General features: G+C 33.6%; 1 protein-coding gene across 2 annotated transcripts in view; it reads left to right on the top strand.

Moving 5' to 3' along the window:
- Window positions 1-7,951: 7,951 nt before the first annotated feature.
- The window catches only part of LOC115994856 (protein PHR1-LIKE 3-like), a 6,223-nt gene continuing 356 nt past the window's right edge, over window positions 7,952-13,818 (top strand). The window contains exons 1-7 of one of the 2 annotated variants that reach the window (XM_031119153.1): window positions 7,952-8,238; window positions 8,319-8,499; window positions 11,821-11,897; window positions 12,165-12,219; window positions 12,339-12,414; window positions 12,494-12,563; window positions 13,480-13,818. The exon at window positions 13,480-13,818 is cut by the window's right edge and continues 356 nt beyond it. In XM_031119153.1, coding sequence (XP_030975013.1) covers window positions 8,325-8,499; window positions 11,821-11,897; window positions 12,165-12,219; window positions 12,339-12,414; window positions 12,494-12,563; window positions 13,480-13,818 — 792 coding nt within the window. In that variant the 5' untranslated portion in view covers window positions 7,952-8,238; window positions 8,319-8,324. The remainder of the gene's footprint in view (window positions 8,239-8,318; window positions 8,500-11,820; window positions 11,898-12,164; window positions 12,220-12,338; window positions 12,415-12,493; window positions 12,564-13,479) is intronic. The other variant, XM_031119154.1, reaches the window with a different exon arrangement.

Below are 13,818 nucleotides of genomic sequence, written 5' to 3' on the forward strand. Positions count from 1 at the left end.
TATAACTGGTCACTCTAGCCATCTTCCAAGATTAAATTATGAGTGCAAAATCGGGTGTTTACAATAGTTCTAAGTAATATATGTGAATGACATATTAAATTGAATTGGATTAAATCTTAACTTATGGCCATTCTCAGCTAACTGCTCTAGATAGGCTACATTTTTTTTAATAGATAATTTGATAGTTAGGGAGTGTGGAGATTTAAACCCTAGATATTTTCATTGAATACACTAAAAAATGTAAGCCATTAAGCTACGAGACTCTTATAAATGGTTCATAAATTTTTTTTTTTTTTGGGGGGGGGGGGGGGTGTTAAGTGTTCTTCAAAGTGATTCAGTCTATTTGGAACTTGACTTGTACTTTTGATCTTTAATGTGATTTTTCACCAATATCATTCTTGCATTTTTCTAGCCAATTGCAACTTGAGAATTCTGTCTTTTATTCATTTAAAATTCAAACAAATTTGACATGAGTCTTGTAGTTCAATCGCAAACATAACTCTCTCTTGTTAAAGAAAAAAATAGAGTTTGAATTCTCTATCTCCCATTGTTGAAAAAAAAAAACCTACAAATTCATTTGAAATGTCCACATTAAAATATACACTTCAAGATTGGAGCTTCTAAAGAATTCATTTAAATTCAACATTATTCAACATCTAGGGGGGGAAATACGCACTATGCATCAACAACTACTATCACCCTTTGCATGTAAATGATATTCTTTTTACAGTTAGACGGTAGTGTCTTTGGAAATAGGAAGGAAAGGAAAAAATAGAAAAAATAATATATCTTTCTTCTGTTTTTTTTTTTTTTTTTTTTTTTTTTTTTTTGAGAAGCATCTTTCTTCTGTTTGGTTTGCAAAAGGAAGGAAAATGAAAAATATAGTTTTACCCATATGTCCTTGTATATGTATATTTAACATATTTTAATAATTTTTGTTTAGTTTAAAAAAAATAGAACAATTTTTTTGGTATTTCATAAACTTTGAATGACATTTACAATGTGGCTCATCAAAATAGAAACAAAATTTGCTATTACCTAATCTATATATATATATATATATATAAAACCGAAGCCTCTGCTAGCACCACAATTTTCCACGTCAGCACAATATTTAAAAAATAAAAAATAAAAATAAAAACATTATAACACCTCAAAACCCTAGCAACCTTACCCTCAAAACCCTAGCCACATTACCCCTCTCTCAAGTTAAGAAATATAAAGCCACAATTTCTGCAAACTCTCCCTCTCCAAACGTAAATATCAAATTCAACCCCTTTAATTTCTCTTTATATTTTTGAGGCTTCTATAGAGTTATAGTGAGTTATGCTGATTTTGTTTTTTGTGTGTGTGTGTATAGATGGTCATAATACTCCGGTATTCCAAGAGAAGTTTGTGTTTTCGTTAATTGAAACCCTTAGAAAGATAAGTGTTGCAATTTGGAACAGCAATACAAAAGACGATTTTATTAGCAGCGGAAAGTAATTACTTTGTCTCATATTTTTGTTTTTTGAATTGATTTTGTGTGCTTTTTAGACCCTTTTGGATCAATTTTGTTAATTGGGTGTTTTTTTTTTTTTTTTTTTTAGGGTCTAATTGGGGAAGGTTCTGTCAAAGGGTTACGACGACCGCACTTGGTGTCTGTATACTAATAGTGGGGGGTAAGTGCTATAAATTACTAACCCTTTTAAGTGTATAATCTGTTTTTAAAATTATCTATAATATTTTGTCCTCCGAAAATTTTATCTCTTTATTTTATTATATTGTGTTTCTTAAGCTATAGACAGATTTTCTTTGTTTCTTATTTTCAATAATAAATCATTTTATTGCAATACCGGTAATTGTTTGAGAAATCCAATATGTTCATATCTCTATAGAATAGGGAATAGTAGAAACCAATTTTATTACAACTACTTAAATTGAGTTGACTTAATTCCGTACAATTACAAAATATAGCATGAAAGATAATGGAATTAATTGTTGTAATTTTTATTTTCTTTCCATGTTTTGAATTTCCATGTTTTTATTGTTGATGAGAAATTAAGGCTCAGTTACACAATATGTGTAAATTCTTCAGAAGGCTACTTTAAATAGTAAGTCAATGCGTCTCTTACATTTGGGTATTAGTTAGAATTATTTTCAAATGATTGTACCAATAAAAGTGAATGTGTATAAATTTTGTTTAACTATCCCGTGCATCGCACGGGTTAGCGACTAGTACTTTGTATATGGTAAGCGGACAAAAGAAGAAAAAAACGATAGTTATAAAAGTCAAAACTAACCGAAAAATGATAATAGATGCATTATGATATTTATAAAACATAACCATAATATGCATAGAAGTCAAAAGAGGGGAAAGGAGTAGTAATAAAAAATGAGTGATGGAATTATAGCAATTTATAAGAAAAAAGAATTTGTTGTCAAGGAAACTCTTTCCTTCCATTTCGTCTCCTTTTTCTTTCCCTTCTCACAATCAGGCAATGGAAATGATCTCCTTTCTTTCTTTATCTTTCTTTTCTCTTTTCCTTCCACTTATCCAAACATAGTTTAAGTTGTTGGAACAATTAAGGAGTGTGTATATGTGTTAGATTAGGTTGAGTTTGGAATACTTTTCAACTAAATTCAACCTTTTTAAGCTGAGAAATCTCCAACCCAACCCATAATATCTATAAAAACCAAATAATCTTAATATGTATTATCATGGGTTGCAGATCATTTCGTCATACTCAATAAAAAATTTGGACTTTCTTTCAACTATTTAAATACACTATTCGATAATGATTATGATTTACTATAATTGAGCATAATATTTCAACTTAATTCAAATTAGGTCTCAAAACTCTAAAATAAATCAAATTAAAATAATTTTCAATTTTTAAAATAAATCAAACTAACAAATTTAAAATACATGTACATTTTAAACTATGAATAAGATTGACATTTTTTTCAAACCTAAACCAACCCAATCTAAGATTAAAAAAACAAATTAAAATATAAATAGAACCTAACACAATCCATCAATCCACAAAAATACCAACCTAAGGCATTGGGTTAGGTTGGATTTGTAAAAGTGGTGGGTTAAATACATAACCCTAGAAAAAACCTCATTAATTTGGCACCAAAAGACTAGATTCAATCTCATTCTATGTTAACTGATGAAAATCTATATGTTAGCTAACAAATAATGGGAGGGGTCTAGGGAAATAATCTATAATGGTTCATCTTCTTCATCACTTAATTGTTTTATTATAGTTGTATGTGATAACTGATAAGCAACTAATAATCATATGATTTACATATTCTTTCCATTTTTTATAAATTACAATTGAACAATATGACTTGAAATTGAATCACAATAAAATTATATAATCTTGGGTTACAACTATGACATTCAATCTCTTTATCATGAACTAATAAATTACTGTTTAAGATAAGAGATGAGTTATAATTAGTTTAATTAGGAAAGTTTTTTATTATTGAATAAGGGATCAGTGATCAAATTCCTTTTTTTTTTTTTTTAATTGAATCCTGCTTAAACCAAAAAAAAAAAAAAAAAAAAATCTATTGGTGTATCGACATGATGGTAAAGAGAAATTATCATTGAGTGGATGTCATAAGATCAAATCCTTTGAAACTATTGAAAGAGAAGAAAAAATGGTGACGGATTTTTTTCCAAAATAACACCATTTTCCTAACAATTTCGTTAGTTAGAAATGTTTCCAAATTATTTAGGAAACTAGCATCTCAAGTCTCTTAGTCTCGAGTTCACTGTAGCAACTCGAATCTTAGAAACTTGAGTTCCGTGTTGGCAGAGTTGAAGTGGAAAATTATCCACGTGGAACTCGAGTATTAAAGACTCGATTTCCCTAATAAACAAAGCAAACCAGAGAAGACAAAAACAAAAACAATGAAGAAATAAAATTAACGAAGCAAGTCAAGCAACAAACTAGAAAAGCAACTGCAGTGATGAAGATAATGAAGCAACAAACCAGAGAAGCAATGGCGAAAGCGTAGGGCGAGGGAAATTAGCTCAGACTTAATGTGGGTGTGGTTTTTGCACGGGTGTTTGTGAATTTGTTCCTAAGGTGGGTGCTCTTCTTCTTCTTCTTTTGCCGTAAGTTTTTATGGGTTTATTCCTAGGGTTGTTTTTGATTTGGGTCTGGTGGGTTTTTGTGGGTTTGTTCCGTGTTCTTATTCTTCTTCTTCTTCTTCTTCTACTGTGTGTCTTTGTGGGTTTGTTCTTGGGGTTTATTTTGGATTGATTTGGACCTAGTTGGTTTGGAGAATGAAGAAAAGGAAAAATAGTTGGGCCAAAGAACAAGAAAGGAACTTGAGTTCCACGTGGATTTTAAGTCCACCTTAGCTCTGCCAGCACATAGAACTTGAGTCTGTTCGACTCAAGTTGTTACAGTGAACTCAAGTCTAAGGGATTCAAGATGCTAGTTTGCTAATATGTTTTTAAAACCTGCTAACTAACGAAATTGTTCTTAAAATGATGTTATTTAAAAAGAAAATCCGATGGTGACAATGGCAGAAGAAAGATGGGAAAGAAGCAATGGCAAGCAAGACTTATGAAGAGTTAATAATCACTTTGTAACTATAGTTGGATTTTCTTGTAATTGGTTGTTGGCAATATAATATGCTTGAGTTTATTATGGTTTGGTTGAGATTTATATTTTTATTGATCTTGATATACAAGACCTAGATGTTGATTGTGTGGTGAATTGGGTTCCCTCTAATTGGGCTCTTTTAAGTTTTAAGTTGAAATGGTCAGTGAAGATTAGAGAAGAGTGATGGTGGCAATAGCAGAAGGAAGAGGGGGTAGAAGCAATAATGAGCAAGCAAGAATAAGGGTTGATGATCTCTTTGTAATTATAATTGGGTTTTCTTTGTTGGTGACGTGATATGCATTTTTTTATTATATTTTGCTTAGATTTATGGTTTTGATTGATCTTGTTGATTGTTTCTTATTGGGTTCTCTTAAGTAGGAAGGGCTAGTGAGGATTTTAGATTTTTTTTTTTTTTTTTTTTTTTTTTATAACAAAATTGAGGATTTTCAGATTTTGAATGTTAGGAGAGATAAAAAATAAAAAAATAAAAAAAGGGAGAATTGTAGAAGAAGGAAAAAATGGCGGTGAGAAAGAAAGAAGAGGGCAATGGCGACGAAGGGGAAAGGAGAAGGAGCAACTAGAAGCAAACTGACATGGAGAAAACAAAAAAGGAGTTAGGGGTAAAATGGGAAAGAAAATACAAAATTATGTCATTTAAAAAGATAACAAAAATTTAGTTAGTGATTGTAATAAAAGGAATATATTGAACTAGTTCCAAAATTTTGAGGATAAATTCAAAAGAAATTCTACCTATCCCTTTTGATTTCAATGTAATCCGCTTCTCAATTCCGCCTTGATCTAATGCATTGCTACCCTCGTGATGATACATAGATCAATACATAAGACTCAAGAACCCTCATCTCCTCAAGAGTAATGTTAGAGACAACATTTAAAAAAAAAAAAAAAATTCACAAGTTTTAACATAACCTGTTGTTATTGGAGTAATATCACTTTCACTTAGGTCCATAACTAACCCCACTTTGATTATACACTAATTAACATGTCAAGTTAGCTGTTTTATTATTATTATTATTATTTTTTTTTTTATAATTTTATTCTCTAAACTTATTGCTCCTAAAATCATCTCAATGCATTCCCAAATATATGACCGTTAATGCCATGAGACTTGAAACCCACCATCACAACATTGTGGAAATTAGTGTCATCATAATTACACAACAATATATAACCTTCATGACTTAGGGTTGCTACGCCCTCAGGTCTAAAAAATTGGACATTCAGGGTGTGTTTGTTTAGAGGTGAAATAGGGTGGATGAAAAACTTTAGAAAGAAAATGAGAAGGAAAACTTTTTTGGAGTGTATTTGGTTGGGTGGGAAGGAAGGAAAATAAATTGTGGGGTTTAGGTGTTTTCTCTCTGAACCCACCAAAAAGTTCTCTCCAAAATGAAGAGAAAACTGAGAGAGGAAAACTCATGAAATGAGGTTTCAAAAATACCTTTGGAATTCACCTCCAAGTCTCCAATGTTTTTGTTTTGTTTTGTTTTTTTTCTATTACTAACGTGTGTTGGCTTCCTTTTTAATTTTTTTTTCTTTCTCTGGGACCAACGTGTTGGCTTTTTTTTTTTTTTTTTTTTTTTTTTTTTTTTTGCTTGCTTTTGTTTGGACATGTTGGCTTCTTTTCTTTGATTTTTTTTTTGGTGCTCATATGATTATTTTCTCATTAATTTTGGTTGGTTTTTGTTTTTGTTTTTTTTAGAAAACAGTTTTGGGTTAATTTCTTATGCTTTTTTTTTTTTAATTTTTTTTACTGAAGTGTTCATCTATACACAATTTTTAAAAAATATAATGTGTTACTTTTTTGTTTTATTTAATAGGGACATGATGGTAAATTTATACAAACTTTATTTTTAACCAAACAAAAAAGTTTTATATCCCTTCACTTTTCCACCCTTCCAACCAAACATAAATAAGGGAAACTAAAATTTTTTCTATCTTCCCACTTTTCCATCCTCTCTTCATTTTCTATCCTCCCACTTTTCCATCATTCCAATCAAATGAACCCTTACTGTCTCACATATTGTTTTTCCACTCACTAAACACACAACACATGGCCACCCATTGTCATTGCCATCGCAATTTGTAACTTATCCACCTGCTAGTGAACTCTAGTTCAACTGGCACATCCTCTTCTTATAAGTTATAGGTAGAGGGTGATGTCATTTGTTCAAAAGTTGTTAGGTGCATGTATAGCTTAAAAAAAAAAAAAAAAAAAAAAAAAAAAAAAAAAAAAAAAAAAAAAAAACTCATCTACGTCAAAACAACCCGAGAACTAGTAGTAGGCCTTAAACATGAAACAATAGCAAAGCTTCACAAAAAGAAAGACCAATTTGATCAAATACTCGATGAATCCAAAGAAAACCAAAGAAAAATAGGGAAGGGTAAGTGATGGAGAAAGGGATAGGCTAAGAAGAGAATTGGATTGGGTCCTTTAAAAAATTGTTGGAGGTGAAGCCCTAGGTCATGAGTTGACCAAAGCATTACTTGGCAAAGATGTCACGATTAATGATTATATGGTGGCAATTGGCTCTCAATAGGTGTTTGTGGTCGTTGGGAGAGAAGTTGTGGAAAATTAGATTAAGGCTGAGTTTTTTTTTTTTTTTGGGAATAATATTACCTAGTAATTTGATCAGAAAATCTGATGGGATATTTTACTCAAATTATAAAATATTAAAGATAACTTGAAAATTATGGGAGCTCAAAAAACAATAATATTTCTAAAAGTAATTAATAAACATAAAATATTTTGTATTATGTAAATGATGAAGAATTTTATGGTACGTACATTTGTCTGTTTGTATGTACCATACTTACCTATTCTTTTTTTAGATAAACATACTTACTTACTTACTTACCTATTCTTAATGGTTGATCTATAATTTGTTAAATTAGTTTTTAGATTGTATCTTATTAAACCAACCATTAAGATTAGGTAAAGGTGATACATACAATAGAATACTCCGCTTCGATGATATATGATCCACATGGAAATACTCAAAATGCATATGAGCCACACGGAGTAGTATATACCTCTTAATGTAGGATATCACATACTCCTATTATTTTAATTTTATTTTATATTTTGAACTTTTGTTTTTGTCAGATTCTTAAAAAAATAAAAAAAATAAAAAAAAAAACTTTTGTTTTTGTCATCTTTAATTAATTTTTTTTAATGAAATTGTATTTAATATATCATTTGAATTTAGAAGAATAATAAAAAGAAAAAGAAAACTAAGACTTGCCAACAGGATAACACGTTGCCAAATCTGATTAGCCTCTTTTATAGAAGTAGCTTCGTACAGTCACACTCTCCCACAGCCCACACAGACAGACAGACAGACAGAGACAGAGAGAAAAATGTAGAGAGAGAGAAAGAGAAAGAGAGAAGAAGAGACAGAGACCCAACAAGACATCGCTGTCCAACCTCTGTGATGCATGCCCTTCCTTCCTACTTCCTAGCTTAAATTCACTCCTTAAATATATATCTTATGTGATGTACTCTCTTTCTCTCTCTCACTCTCACAGTCACAGACACAGAGACACTACTGTATCATCTTTACTCTCTTTCTCTCTCTGACCAAAAAATCGGGGCTCCGAGCCCCGAACCCAGGTACCCATTTCCTCCCAATCCGGATCTTTCCCGAGAAGGAAAATAAAAAATAACGAGTGGGTTTGGTTTTCCTTTTCCAGGGAGAAATGTATTCGGCCATTCACTCGCTCCCACTGGATGTGCAGGGATCTCTGGACGGTACGAACCTACCGGGTGATGCTTGCTTGGTTCTCACTTCGGATCCAAAGCCCCGACTCCGTTGGACTGCGGAGCTCCACGAGAGGTTCGTCGACGCTGTGACCCAGCTCGGCGGCCCTGACAGTGCGTATACGCTATTACTGTTACTACAAATTTTACTCCTACTTTTGTTTCTTGTTTATAATTTTTGTTCCATGCTATCTATGCCCCTTTTGAGCTACAATTACAAATGTTGGGTTTTTGTGCTTCTTCATTGGGGTGTATTTTATTTTTGGTTGTGGGTCTTTGTCAAATAAAAATGATGTCAGCAATGGTCTCTCGTGAAAATGATGTTGCGGTGATCACAATTTAACACATCAAATCAAATGTTGTGAAAAATACAAAGAAAGAAAGATGTGAAATACTTTCTTGGCAGGCCAGAGTTGTTATTAGTTCCATTTTTTTTTTTTTTTTTTTTTTTTATGGGAATTATAAGTACATGTTGTTTGGCTATGTTTCAAGTTTGGCTGCATATATAATATATAGTCCGTCATGTCATTATTGTCATCACTATGGGTTGTGTTGTAATGCAGCATGTACCTCATGAATTTTATGGCTACCACATGCTGATTCCTCTCAGTTATTATACCATTCTCTCTCTACCGGAACTACCTATCATTACTTTCAGTACATCTTTTTTTTATATAATGACTATATTTATGCATCAATAATAAAGCTACTCTTCAAATTTTTATTTTTATTTTTTGGTACGATATCTAATCCTAATTATCCAGTTACCTACACATTGTGTTTTGGAACCAATTTAGTTCAATAATTTTAGTGTACTAGCTTTTAAGACAAACTAAAGCAACCGCCAGGCCTTTTTTTTTTTTTTTTTGGAAAGAATATCCTATAGTTTATGAAGTCTGCTAATATGTGATGGTTCAATGGTAGTATGGAGATTTATGCTCAAATTCTAGTGTCTGACTTTCCAACCTAATAATGCGATTTGTATTGTATAGTTTTGAATAAAACAACAATTTTTTTTTTTTTTTTTTTAATTGGGAATTACCCACGTGCCGAGTGGTTCTTGAACCCATGACCAAATCCATTGCTGTACTTTTACAACGGGAGGAGGTGTTGTTCAAGCTAGAGCTCATGACAATGTTTGCTATCAGTTGTCGTCATTAACAAACTAAGAACATTAATAAGTGAATACAGATAAAAGAAAACTGAAATCATGATTGTCTCATTCATTAACATAGTTTCCCCAACCACGAACAAAGGACAATAGAAAAACCTGGCCAATTTGTAAGTCACTAGGCTTCACTTCATATCTAATCCTAATCATCATATTCCTTATCACTTTTAAGTTTTAACTTTTCTTGGCTAAAAAATGGGCCCTTGTATTTTCATTTTCACTTTTCAAAGTTTTAGGAACTCTTAGTAGTTTGGGAAAGCTTCACTCCTTTGTCTTTGGCACTACCTTGCACTAATGCATCACCACTACTCTCCTATTCTTTCCAGTGCCAGTCCCACCAATTGGATTGGCTAGAGCCACAGTGTACTTCTGCCATGATCACTATCACCATGCTGCTTCAATGTGGGAGCTACTGCACCACTTTGTCATGATGACTATTGTTGCTTACATAGTCACCACATACCACTAGTGGCACTACTGCCTCTGTGATACACTCCCAAGTTGACTACTTGCCTTTTCTAAATATATTTTATGTTATTGTCTTCCCTGCTCAGTTTTACATAGGAAAGACATAATATTTTCTTTTCTTTTCTTTATCTTTCCCCATTTAGAAATGAAAGAGAGTCTTTGTAAAATCAGAGATCGCAAGAAAAACTAAAAAGAAATGAATTAAGAGGGAAAAAGTCGGTACTAATGGTTCAAAGAGGATCAATTGATTATTATAGTTATTTACACAATCATCAATAGGGAGGGAAGATTGAAGAGGATATTCCCTGAAGTGGGATGGATCAAACGACAAGATATGATATATTTTGAAAGGATTCTCAGATTTTAAGGGACTCTCAGGCCTCAGCTCTCTGGCAAAACTATGAAGGTACCACTACCATGTTCTAAGATGTGGACATGTATAATGTGGTGTGACTGTTTTCAACACAAACTGCATGGTTGCACTAGTAAGATGGACTGATATGTTAGATGCACCACAAGAACATAATTTAACACCAATTTTATAGTCAATGTTTAAGAGAACCCTATTAGCCTTTGATTTCGGAGTAAAATGTTCCTAATTTCAACTGAATGGGTAGCCTAGTTGTTAACTAAGTCAGATACTATTGATGAGACTTTAGCTGAAGTGAACAGACTCCTGGATTTTATCTATTCCTGATTGTGGCCTGAAACCACCACCACATCCTTGCTTCCAGGATTGATGTAGCTGTATCAAATCACGGAACCTAGGATTTTGTGGCTGTTTCCTAATGCTATTCCTGAATATGCTTTTCTAGTTTGACTCTTGAGTTCAATGGAAATTTGTATTGTAGACTCCAAAACTTTTGCAGCCTTCAAAGTGTAGCGTAAATGTGTATGGGTAACTCACTGACTTATGTCAAACTGTTCTGTCAGGCAATACATAATCATTATCTTCTAAATGTTATGTTGTGGCTTGATTGAGGCTGCTCTCAATCTTATGCTGGAAATAAAATTAAGCTTGATTATCATCTAATTTGGGAAGTGGGACAGTATCTCCCAATCCAATTGTTATGATCTTAGTGTCTCACATTGCTAAGTGTAAGCTTAAACATGTGTTTATAAGCTCTTGGGCACCCTCCCCTTGCAAGCCAGTTTTCAAGGGTGAGTTCTACCCATGGGTTCCTAACATTTGGTATCAGAGCCAACTACCACCTTGAGTAATCGGATGTAACTTATTGAGTATGAGATCAAATGAGTTGTGGCTTTGTGGTTGGATCCCGGATGGGGCGACCTAGAGGTTAGATTAAAATAATTGATAGGTGAGTGGAGCGACCAAAAGAGAAAGGGTTACCATCAAGTCAGTGTCGCTAGAGTGAGCTGTCGTGGATGTCGGCTGTGGAGCGTAGTGGTATGTTATATCCTAGTGTCCCCCATTGCTTAAATGTAAGCTTAAACATGTGTTTATAAGTTCTTGGGCACCCTCCCGTTGTAAGCCTGTTTTCAAGGGTGAGCTCTACCTATGGGTTCCTAACACCAATCCTATATTAAGATCACTTAGAAATACCACTAATGAATAACTAATAACAATATGTCAAGACTTAGTTTATGACCATTTGTTCAGGCTTATGGTTTTTGTTGCTCAATTTGGACCTAGGCTTATTGTTCCCAGCTTATCACATCTGCATTTGTTTGGTCATAACTGTATGCTATATGACAGCTAGTTTTTTCTTTTAGATTTTGGAATTCTTGATAAATTTTGATAGCACTCTCTGGTGCCATGTTGATGTTCATTGCAGAAGCAACACCTAAGACTATTATGAGAACAATGGGAGTTAAAGGGCTCACCCTATATCACTTGAAATCACATCTTCAGGTTTGTTGTTATTATAATCTCTACTAATCGAGCCTTATCTTCCACTTCTTTATGCCTTTTAAATGGGCATGATGATCCAAAAAAAGGAAGGGGAGAGAGATGATCATGTTTGAGACTTAGGGGGTACCAAAAATTTTGAGCACATGATTCTTCACTCATACTGTATTTTGTCTTTGATCACCTCTGGGTCTTTTCCTGCACCATAACATGCAATTATTTGTTAGTGTATTCACAGCTTTTCCTGTTCTTAATGTCCTATTCTTGCAGAAGTATCGCTTGGGGAAGCAATCTTGCAAGGAGTCGACTGAAAGCTCTAAGGATGGTATTTATCTTAAATCTCTACTTTTTTTTTTATTTTTCATATTGGTGGAAATGGCAGATGATACTGGTGGTAGCTTTTGAAATTCTTGTTGATAAATAGCCATGCATTTGGGGTTGCAGCTTCGTGCATTGCAGAGAGTCAGGACACTGGTTCATCATCACCATCATCAAGAATGATGGCACAAGATCTGAATGAGTAAGTCATCTTTCCCTTATCTTGGCCAGAACTTGTTAGTGGATTTTCAATTGAGACTGCATTTTCATTTTTTAAACAGTGGTTATCAAGTTACTGAGGCATTGCGAGTACAAATGGAAGTCCAACGAAGACTGCATGAGCAGCTCGAGGTTAGTTTTCCTTTTCCGTGTCTGGTTGGCTACTAAAGTGCAGCTTATTAAGCATTTAGATTAGCATGAACCACTTTGAGCATGCACTCAGTTGGTTACCCACAGGTATGCACGAGCCATGATTGATGTCAAAAAGCAACAAACCACTTATTTGAAAATTTGATCATTTCTTTTTCAAATTCTTTAGGCTTTGACAACTTTACCTTTAATAAAGTTACATTATAATTGAAGACATTTGCATATGGCTTATTATAAAATGAGGAAAATGAAACTTACTGAATGAATGCAACCTTAACCTAAAAAATGTTTTTGGCTTTTAATTTGCTATAGTTGTTCATACCTTTATTTGGTTTTTTTATGTATTGCTAAGTTATAATTTCTTTTAAGAAGCATGTGTATGCATAAAAAATCTGGAAGGGCTATGCCATGGAGGACAAAGGGGCTGTGGTTGGTTGATAGGTGAGAATAGGAGAGAGGAAACGAACATGGAGATCTGTCTGATGTGCAACTGAGAGTGCCATGTAAATGGATGTAAAAAGAACCCTTTTTACATAAGATTAAGGGTATTTATAGGCAAGTCCACAAGTATGGCCTAAGCACATGTGCAGGTTTGTCCATGATATTCTCTCTAAGAATAAGAGACCTGTGTCTGGTAAGATTTACTTTTCTTCTTTGGGATAGGACCCACCAAATTAGGAGTTGTTATGGGAAAGCCCCTCAAAAATTGTATGTGCATGGTTGTCTATGATATTCTTGTGTGCCCTATCAAACCAGTTTCTTTGAAAATACTGTGTATGTGTACTAATCTAGTATGACATATGACATTTATTCATGTGGGAACCTTCACATAAGGGCCAATGCCTAAATATTTGCTAGCCTAGGACAAAGTATTAGTCGATGGTTTTCTTTAAAGCAGGTGCAGCGCCGTCTACAACTCCGGATTGAAGCTCAAGGCAAATACCTGCAGTCAATACTTGAGAAGGCTTGTAAAGCCCTGAACGACCAGGCTGCTGCAACTGCTGGGCTTGAAGCTGCTAGAGAAGAGCTCTCTGAACTGGCAATTAAGGTTTCCAATGAATGTCAAGGATTGGCTCCCCTTGAAACCATAAAAGTGCCCTCATTGTGTGACATTGCTGCAGCCTTAGAGAACAGTAATGCTTCCAACCTGCCAGCTCGCATTGGTGACTGCTCTGTTGAAAGCTGCTTGACATCAACTGGAAGCCCAGTTTCTCCAATGGGTATGGGTTCGCAGGCT

The sequence above is a fragment of the Quercus lobata genome, chromosome 6, assembly GCF_001633185.2.
Source record: "Quercus lobata isolate SW786 chromosome 6, ValleyOak3.0 Primary Assembly, whole genome shotgun sequence".
In the NCBI taxonomy this organism is placed as follows: Eukaryota; Viridiplantae; Streptophyta; class Magnoliopsida; order Fagales; family Fagaceae; genus Quercus; species Quercus lobata.